A 9,739-nucleotide genomic window follows, 5' to 3' on the forward strand; every position below is an offset into this window, starting at 1 on the left:
GTATGCTTTTATTGATTTTGGATTCTGTTGAGGCATTAATAATGTGTATTTATTATCTTCTGGGTATCTTTATTTTTCCAGGGCAAAATAATATATAACAGCAGTATAGTAAATCAGAGTTCTTATATTATGGTACTGTTAAGATATGTCTCTTTTATTATGCCCCCCTTGGAAGGAGGGGTATATTGTTTTTGCAGATGTCTGTCGGGTTGGTTGGTATGTAGACCAATCCGTTTCTTGATGATAACTCAAGAACACTTTAGCTTAGGATCATGAAAGTTGATATGGTGGTTGCTCATAACCAGCAGATGACCCCTATTGATTGTGAGATCAGTAGGTCAAAGGTCAAGGTCACAGTGACCCAGAACAGTTAAACGGTTTCCGGATGATAACTCAAGAACGCTTGGGCCTAGGATCATGAAAGTTAATAGGATGGTTGGTCATGATGAGCAAATGACCCCTATTGATTTTAAGATCAATAGGTCAAAGGTCAAGGTCACAGTGACCAGGAACAGTTTAACGTTTTCTGGATGATAACTCAAGAATGCTTGGGCCAAGTATCATGAAAGTTGATAGGGAGGTTGGGCATGACCAGCAGATGACCCTTATTGATTGTGAGATCAGTAGGTCAAAGGCAAGGCCACAGTGACCCAGAACATATAAACGGTTTCCAGATGATAACTCAAGAACGCTTGGCCCTAGGATCATGACAATTGATAAAAAGGTTGGTCATGACCAGCAGATGACTCCTATTGATTTCAAGGTCAGTAGGTCAAAGGTCAAGGTCACAGTGACCAGGAACAGTTTAACGTTTTCTGGATGATAACTCAAGAATGCTTGGGCCAAGTATCATGGAAGTTGATAGCAAGGTTGGTCATGACCAGCAGATGACCCCTATTGATTTTGAGGTCAGTAGGCAGACGGTCAAGGACACAGTGACCTGGAACAGTTAAACCGTTTCCAGACGGTAACTCGAGAATGCTTGGTCTTAAGATCACAAAACTTAATAGGGAGGTTGATCATGACCGGCAGATGACCCCTATTGATTTTGAGGTCAGTAGGTCAGAGGTCAAGGTCACAGTGACCTGGAACAGTTAGGATGTGTCTGGACGGTAACTTGAGAATGCTTGGGCCTAGGATCAGGAAACTTAAGGCCAAACTAGCATAAATAGTATTCCCAATATATTCTGTATAAATCTGATATTTTTAGCTCATCTGATTTTTTGAGAGAGAAAAATGATGAGTTATTGTCATGACTTGATCGGCGTCTGTGTCGGCGTCGGCGTTGCCTGGTTAAGTTTTATGTTTAGGTCAGTTTTTCTCCTAACCTATCAAAGCTATTGCTTTAAAACTTGCAACACTTGTTCACCATCAGTAGCTGACTCTGTACAGCAAGAAACATAACTACATCTAGATCTAGCTTTTTGCAAGAATTATGGCCCCTTTTGGACTTAGAAAATTTCAGATTTCTTGGTTAAGTTTTATGTTTAGGTCAACTTTTCTCCTAAACTATCAAAGCTATCACTTTAAAACTTGCAACACTTATTCACCACCAATAGCTGACTCTGTACAGCAAGAAACATAACTCCATCCTGCTTTTTGCAGAATTATGGCGCCCTTTTGGACTTAGAAAATAAGATTTCTTGGTTAAGTTTTGTGTTTATGTCAGCTTTTCTCCTAAACTATCAAAGTTATTGCTTTAAACCTTGAAACACTTGTTCAACGTCAAAAGCTGACTCTGTACAACAAGAAACGTAACTCCAGTCTCCATCCTGCTTTTTGCAAGAATTATTGCTCCTTTTGGATTTGGAAAATATCAGATTTCTAAGTTAAGTTTTGTGTTTAGGTAAACTTTTCTCCTTAATGGTCAAAGCTATTGCTTTAAAACTTGGAACAGTTATTTGCCATTAAAAGCTGACTGCACAGCAGGTATCGTAACTCTACATTGCTTTTTTGAAAGAATTATGGCCCCTTTTGGACTTAGAATATCACAGGTATGACAATATTTCTATTATACAGAGACAAAAAAATCAGATCAGCATCTGCACCCGCAAGGCTGTGCTCTTGTTTAATGAGCTACCAAACATAGCTAGACCAATTTTAGAGAACAAATCCTTACTTCATTTTAAAGATTATGATAAAACTGACATAAAATGAAGAGAAAAGTAGGGGTCATGTATCTTCTAAGAGAGATTTCTCTTGTCACATTTGCTTACTGTAAAATCACATCAAAATCACACTGCTGTGACCTGGAAGTACAACTCATCCTAAAATTGAGTTTCGCTTCACTAAATACAACCTCCTCTCCTAATTTTTCTACCGAAATGTCAAAAATGCACCCACAATGATGAATGAAATTTAAACAGAAACAGGCTTTTATTTAGACCTCTCTGGCCATGCCAAGTGAAAAATTAGTGTTTTTGAGGTCAATAGGTCAAAGGTCAAGGTAACTTTGACCAAGAACAGTAGAACTTTTGTGCACAGTGACCAAATAATTTCTGTTCCTTCTGCAATAGGGGGCATTTTGGGTTCTACGAGCTCTTGTTTGGGATGATGTTTCAAAATTATGATGCAATTTCTTTTAAACCAATTTCAGCCTATCATAATCTGTCTGTGTGAGGAGTATTGTGTATTGGTTTTCTTTTTTTACATAAGAAAAAATATATTTCAGGCCATCTTTTGAAAAGGTGAATCTTTGGTCAGAGAATCTTATGCTCCATCTAGAACATGGTATGGCATTACCTCAAGAGCTCCAGGGTGATGCTGTGCAATTCTACAAGGACTTCAAGGCCAGTGTCATCTCAAAGACCTCTAAAAAAGAGTCTGAAACTGACACAGGTTCAAAGGGAAAGGAGGAAAAATCTGTGGAGAGAAAAGGCTCAAAGAAGGGACTGAGAAGAAAATCAAGCCTAAGTGTGATAAAAGAAAATTCCAAAAATCAAACAAATGTGGACAGTCACAAAGGTGTGATAAACAAGTCCCAGGACTTGATGGGAAGTCCCCAAAAAACAGTGGAAAATTCCAAAAATGCAGAGGAAAATTCCTTTGACAGAATGGAAAATTCCAAAAATGCAGTTGAAAATCACAAAAACTCAGTGGAAAATTCCCAAAGTGCAATGGATAATAAGACTTTTATTTTGACAGATTCTTCAGATAGTGCTGAAAGTTTCCACACTGCTGTTGGAAGTTCCCAAAACAGTTCAGGAAGTTCTGGCATTGCAATGGAAAATTCCAGTCATGAAACTGAGCAATCTCTAACACATATGCAAACTGAAGATATTTCAAAAGGTGCTGAAGTTATTTTAAGTGATGATTCTGAACAATGTGATAGAAAATTCACCCAAAATAATGCAATCTCTCAAGAAAATAACATTAATAAGACTGTAGAGATCAGTCTATACCCCGAGTCTAGAGGAAAAAACCATGACATGTCCGAAATGGATTTAGGTGAAAATGAAGTGGATTTTTCATTAGATTCCATGAATATGGAAACCAGTCTAATATCAAAAGAAAACCAGGTGCTGGAAAAAGGTACATACAGTAATGAAGTGGATTTAACATCTGAAATACAAGTGCCTGTTATAGAATTAACTCCAGCTGTGGAACACACAAATATGGAGGCTGACGTATATCGATAGTGCTGTTTCCTGAGAAATTATATATTATTTTTGCTGGACATTTGAAGAATAGTGAGAGCTATCCTACTCGGCAATGGTATCATCCCTGGGTTAAGTTTTGTGTGCAAATTCATATCTCAGTAACCGTTGCATGTAATGTGTTTAAACTTCACCCATGGCTTCATTAGTTATCAGTCCTACTGAAATACCAAATATGAAACCTCTTGGATGAATTTAATATGAACTATGATTTCTCTATTTTTTGGCTGTAGAAAATTCTTGTGTTTTGCATGCAGTTAACTAACAAGCTGTATCTCATTCACAGCTGTATGTATTTTATTGAAACTTTACACAGTGCTTTCTAGTCATCAGACCTCCTTACATATAATAAAGTTGGATAACTCTTGATTGATTTTGATAGAAAATATGGGCCTTTTCTGACTTCAAACATTTGTTTAAAGTTTTGTTTCAAACCTAATGTCAAGGTATATCTTATACACTGTTGGATTGAAATTTTGCACATGGCATACTTCTCATCAGTGGTACTTACATAGTCAAGTTACAGAACTCCTGGTTGACTATAATGCAAGTTATGACCCTTGTTTTTACTTAACACTTTTATCGAATAGTTGAATGCACTGTCTTATGGATACTTTTTGTTATAGATAGTTGTATATTTGACATGATTTTCAATGAATTATTGAAATATTCTAGTGAAATAATATCACCTGAAATATATATTTTTACTGGTAAGGAAATACAAAACGGATAAAACTTAGTTAAAAGCATTGTAAAAATATGAAATGAAAAGATTTTTGTTTTTTACATGTATTGTTAAAACTTCATGCGGGGTGAATAGAAAACAATTTACTTTAAAGAGTAGTAGATTTTGTATAAATATATCTTGGACTTAGTACAATGTACTTCATTCCAGTTGTTCAGCATTTGTACATCTTCCTTAATATGCCATAACCATTCAAACTGCCAGTTGTTTAATGTACTCTGTAACCATTTTGATATTTTTGAAAGTCATTCAGTTCAGAGTAATAATTCTACATTCCAAATGCATGTGTAAATATTGATCATTTTACTATCAGTGGCCTCATGGTAGGAGACATTCTTAAAGATATACCAGTGTTGAAAACATAAAAGTTTCATATAGTTTCAGTGTTTGGGATTACAAGCATATTGATATGAGAACAATGCTGTACATGTCAGTAAAGTTGATCTACAAGTAGAAGCATTTTTATGTTTTCTTAAATATTCAATATGTCAAAATGTTCACAAAATAAGTTGTTGTTTTATAATCATATATCTAGTTCACCTTCATATGGTAACATACTACAATTAAATGGCAACTTTTGTGTTAACTGATAAAACTAGCAGCATTACTGTCTATGGTAAGATATTTTAAAGTCCTTGTTGGATGAGAAATTAATAATAATATTTTCAAAAATGTTTGCAAGTAATTCATTCCATATTTTGGGTATGCTTTAATCATAGACATGTAACTTAAAATTAAGCACACAGTCTGTTTCAGTTAAATCAACAATATGATAGAAAATAGGCAAATTCATAATTTGTAGAAAATTTTATAAAAACCTACTTTGTAAGTATATATACAAGAGTATTTCTATGTGGAAAATGGATATACTTCCATTATAGAACTTTGTTTGATGTCAAGTTTTTTCAGATCAGTCCTATACAACACAGACTGCTTTTCTTATTCTATCATGTTTTGAAAAAAATATTGGTTAAAAAATTATTTTTCTCATTTTCATAGCATTTCATAGTCCAATGTTTTCATATTTTTATTTGAATATAGATGTAAATTATTACAGTGCAATGTTCTTTCTGTTTAAACGTTTATACAAAAATACACTATATATACAAAAATGTACTATATTACTATTTTGATCATTTGTTCATGCTACTGTAAGTTGCATTTTGAGTTTCATTTATTAAATTGCATGTACGAATTGTGCATCACTTAAAAGCATTTTCAAAGCATTTAATACAAAATTGCATTTTGAAAATTTTCTTAAGTTGCATTCTAGAATTGTGGGAAATCAAAAGAAGTATGCCTGTTTATTTCAGTTTATTGTGTTAATTGTGTTCATACATTGTCTTTGAAGAATAAACATTCCACTATTTTATGAATCAGTCACATTTTTAGCTCACCTGGACCAAGGTTTTAGTACTGGAGGATAGTTTGGCATCCGTCGTCCACAGTTAATATAATCAAATGATTCTGCTTGAGCCCTTGTAGGGGCCAAGCTAAAAAATTTTGAAAATGCAATTTCTTCTCATGATCTGCACGATAGGTCTTCATAAAGCTTATTCTGTGGCATCATTGTAGGATCTCTGTCAAATTTGTTCAAATTTGGGTACTTTGCCCCTGCTAGAGCTAAAAGTAGAAAAACCTGTAGATGACTTCTCATGAATTGCTTGATGGATCTTCATCAAACTAAGTCTTTAGCATCATTGTCCTCAGACAGATTTGTTAGGTTACTTGGCCCTTTTAGAGGCAACTAGAGCTAAAAATAGAAAATTCTTCAAGCAATTTTATCTTCTGAACTTTTTGATGGATCTTCAGCAAACTTGGCTTGTACATTATTTATATGATCATTCCCAAATTTGTTTAAATGGGGGTACTTTGCCCTTTCAGGACCCGCTAGTGCTAAAAATAGAAATATGTTTTAACAATTTCTTTTCATGAACCACTTGGTAGATCCTCATCAAAAGATAGCATCACTTTAAGGTCTCTTCATTTTGTTCAAAGAATAAAGTTCTAAGGCCCTTCTCCTCATGGATCTTCATCAAACTTGGTCTGTTGCTTTGTTATTAAGTCCTCTGTAAAAGTTTAACAAATGAGTGCACTGCTCATTTAAGAATGTAGGAGCAAATTTTTTCTAACATTAAGAATTTTTTCATTCTCTGTGAGCTTGAAGAACATTAGTTTCCAAGACAAACAAGAGAAGAAAAAACATAGGTCACCAAACTCGTTTTAATTTTATAGGGCATTTCCTTCACCCACTTAGCATTTCTGAAATTTTGTAAAACTGAAAAAATGGTAGTACTTTATAAAACATATAATATCCCACTTAATGTTATAGGGATTTCGGGTCTTACAGGTTGATATGAAAACAAGGTGATGTCAGTATTATATAAGCATAAATGTCACAAATAAATCTCTCATTTTTACATGTTGACATAATTACCCCACCCACTTTATTTTCAATGCAAGAAACAGATCTACAAAAAAATTCTGACGCTAAGATTTTCAAAATATTTTGCAGCTTTAATGACACAAAATTGCTTCATATTGGAAAAACAAAAAGTTGGGGTCACAGTGCATCTAAGAGATTTATTAAGAAAAAACTGGTGAATTTCGATATTTTTTGTCCTTTTTCTTTTAATTTATATTTTCTAGATAACATAAAGTGCTATCTTGAAAACTTTTATCTCAATTGTAGCTTATTATTATATGTCTCAGTCAGGAAAATATCAAAACCAAACCTGATCTACTTTAATAGATATTTGAAATCACCTACCCCTAACCCCATTGTAAATCTTACGTCAATTTTAGGCAAATGCCAGCCAAAAATAGAGTGGAAAAAAATTTCCGCAAAAAGTAGAATGTATTTGGTCAAATGGTACATTATTAGCCATATTTTAATTATTTATCATTATTTTTTTGCAAAACTTTGTTAGAAAGCAATATTAAAAGAAACATTTTTCAAAATGGCTGATATCCCGAAAAAAAAACGCTCATGCATCCTTGAGGGGTACTAGAGCAAATAATTGAAGTACATTTAAAATACTTTTTCCCTTGAACTGGCGGAGCTTTATTAAACTTGTTCCTCCTTCAGATTTGTTCAGAAGGGGCCACTTGATCTGTTTTATGTGTTTTATATTAAACACAGCTTTTACCATTCATGATTTAGTGTGTCATACATTATATTCAAGGCCAAACAGTCAAGATTAGGTGAGTGACTTAGGGCCACAACTATCAAAATTTTCCCTTGCATGATGCAGTCAACGTAATTCAAACATTTATTTGCTCAATAAATCAGCTATTAAAATTCCCTAGCCTCAACCATCAAAGGATATACTATTCAAACACTGTTACAGTAGTGGCACTTGCTAATTATGGGCCAGTTACCAGGGTGATATTTGAAATGTTGACATGTTTCAATACTGAAACATGGTTGAATTTTTGGACCAAAATTTTCGTTTTCATTTTATAAATCATGAAAAGTTAAAAAAAATTCTGAAACTGAGAAATGGGTTATTTCAGCAGCCCTGTGTTGTATATATACATATTTGATTGTTTTGGTTATTTTATAAGTAGACATTTGTATCTGAGTTTAGGCATTTTCTACATATATTTGTATGTAACAGCTTTATCTGCTATCATGCTTTCACGTAGATTCATTGAAGGTTATACTCTGGCATTGTATTTATGATAATTGTTGATACATGTGGAAGTTTTAGCTCTAGCATTATATTTATAGTGATTGTTAACTTTATACTTTTATAGTAATGTTATGTGTCTTGCCCAACTGGAAAGAAAAGGAATTAAGCATTTCATATTATATTTTTACCATAAAAAAAAAGGAATAAAGAGGGAAAACTAAATTATGTGTGTTTTGTTGTTTACTTGGTATATTACCACATAACTAGAGACTGTACTAAGAGTTCTTTGCATATTTTGATCCTGGTAATGGACTGTTATTTATAGGTGCACTGGTAATTAGTACATATAAACCATGGACTAGGAATGAATGAATGACAGTGAATCTTAGTCAAAATACCATTTGACAGGGAATGTTTATGAATTTGTGTGATGCAGGGAGGTATTTAGTTTGTAATTTTATCACAACTGAAATCCTATCAAAATTTATAAAATCATTGTTGAAAATTGGACAATTTAAGCTGCTAAATGTGGCCAATATGAAAGATTTGGTGTAAGTTTCATTTCACTGGTACTGGCAGTTAGTCAGTTCATGCACTAAAGAAACAAGTGAATGAAATTTATGCAGTTTTGATCAGATAAAAATGTTCGAATGATGACATTTTAATGTTTATTTACAAAAAAAGTTGCCATTAGTGTAAATATGTCAATACATGAAATATCTGGAGTACTCTAAAAAAATGTAATGTAATAGCCAAAGAATAGAAATCAAGAGGGTCATAATGACCCTATATCACTCACCTGTTAAACTTGGCCTTGGAAACATCAAGATAAACATTCTGACCAAGTTTCATGAAGATAGGGTCATAAATGTGGCCTCTACATTGTTAACATGCTTTCCCGTTGATTTGAGTATTGACCTAGTTTTTGACCCCACATGACCCAGTTTTGAACTTGGCCTAGGAATCATCAAGATAAACATTTTGACCAAGTTTCATGAAGATAGGGTCATAAATGAGGCCTCTGGGTGTTAAGCAGCTTTTCCTTTGATTTGACCTTTGCCATTTTGGCTTTTGCAGCAATATAGAGACTTCATTTATGGTTTGATTTGATACAAACTTGCAAAATATCTTTAACAACAATAGATCTTGGATTCCACGATATATCCATCAGATCCAAGTTACAGCCCATGAATTTTTATCTTGATGATTCCTATGCATGGTTCAAAAATTTGGTCAAAAACTAGGTCACCACTTCATAAAACTTGGTAAGAATGTTTATCTTGAATATGTCAACACATGATTTATGCTTGTCCGTTAATGGTCAATGTCACAGTTTGAAGTCAAGTAAAAATTTGTTTCCACTCCATAACTTTTATATGCATTGAAGGAAGTTGCATGCTTGACGGTCAAAGGTCAAGGTCACTACTGAAATTAAAGTAAATACAGTTTTTGTTCCTTAGCTGCTAAATGCCTTCAAGCATTTTTGTACACTCACACACATGTTCCCCATAGCCAGATGATGTGTTGCTTGTGTTGTGCACATGACCCATGGTTGTCGGTCAAAGGTCAAGGTCACTATGGAAGGTCAAGTAAAATTGTTTCCACTCCATACCTTTTATGTGCATTGATGGATTATCTTAGCACTGCACACAAATGCTCCCCATCATGAGACAAAGTGTTGCATACATGATCTATGCTTATAG

At 33.8% G+C, this 9,739-nt stretch overlaps 1 protein-coding gene across 6 annotated transcripts in view; it reads left to right on the forward strand.

The window, feature by feature from the left end:
* LOC123534569 (LIM domain kinase 1-like) overlaps positions 1-8,258 on the forward strand; it is a 56,388-nt gene extending 48,130 nt beyond the window's left edge. For all 6 annotated transcript variants that reach the window (XM_045316861.2, XM_045316860.2, XM_045316864.2 and 3 more), the window contains one exon: positions 2,672-8,258. In XM_045316861.2, the coding sequence (XP_045172796.2) occupies positions 2,672-3,638 (967 nt within the window). In that variant the 3' untranslated portion in view covers positions 3,639-8,258. The remainder of the gene's footprint in view (positions 1-2,671) is intronic.
* Positions 8,259-9,739: the final 1,481 nt, after the last annotated feature.

Source organism: Mercenaria mercenaria, chromosome 12, assembly GCF_021730395.1.
Source record: "Mercenaria mercenaria strain notata chromosome 12, MADL_Memer_1, whole genome shotgun sequence".
NCBI classification, from domain to species: domain Eukaryota; kingdom Metazoa; phylum Mollusca; class Bivalvia; order Venerida; family Veneridae; genus Mercenaria; species Mercenaria mercenaria.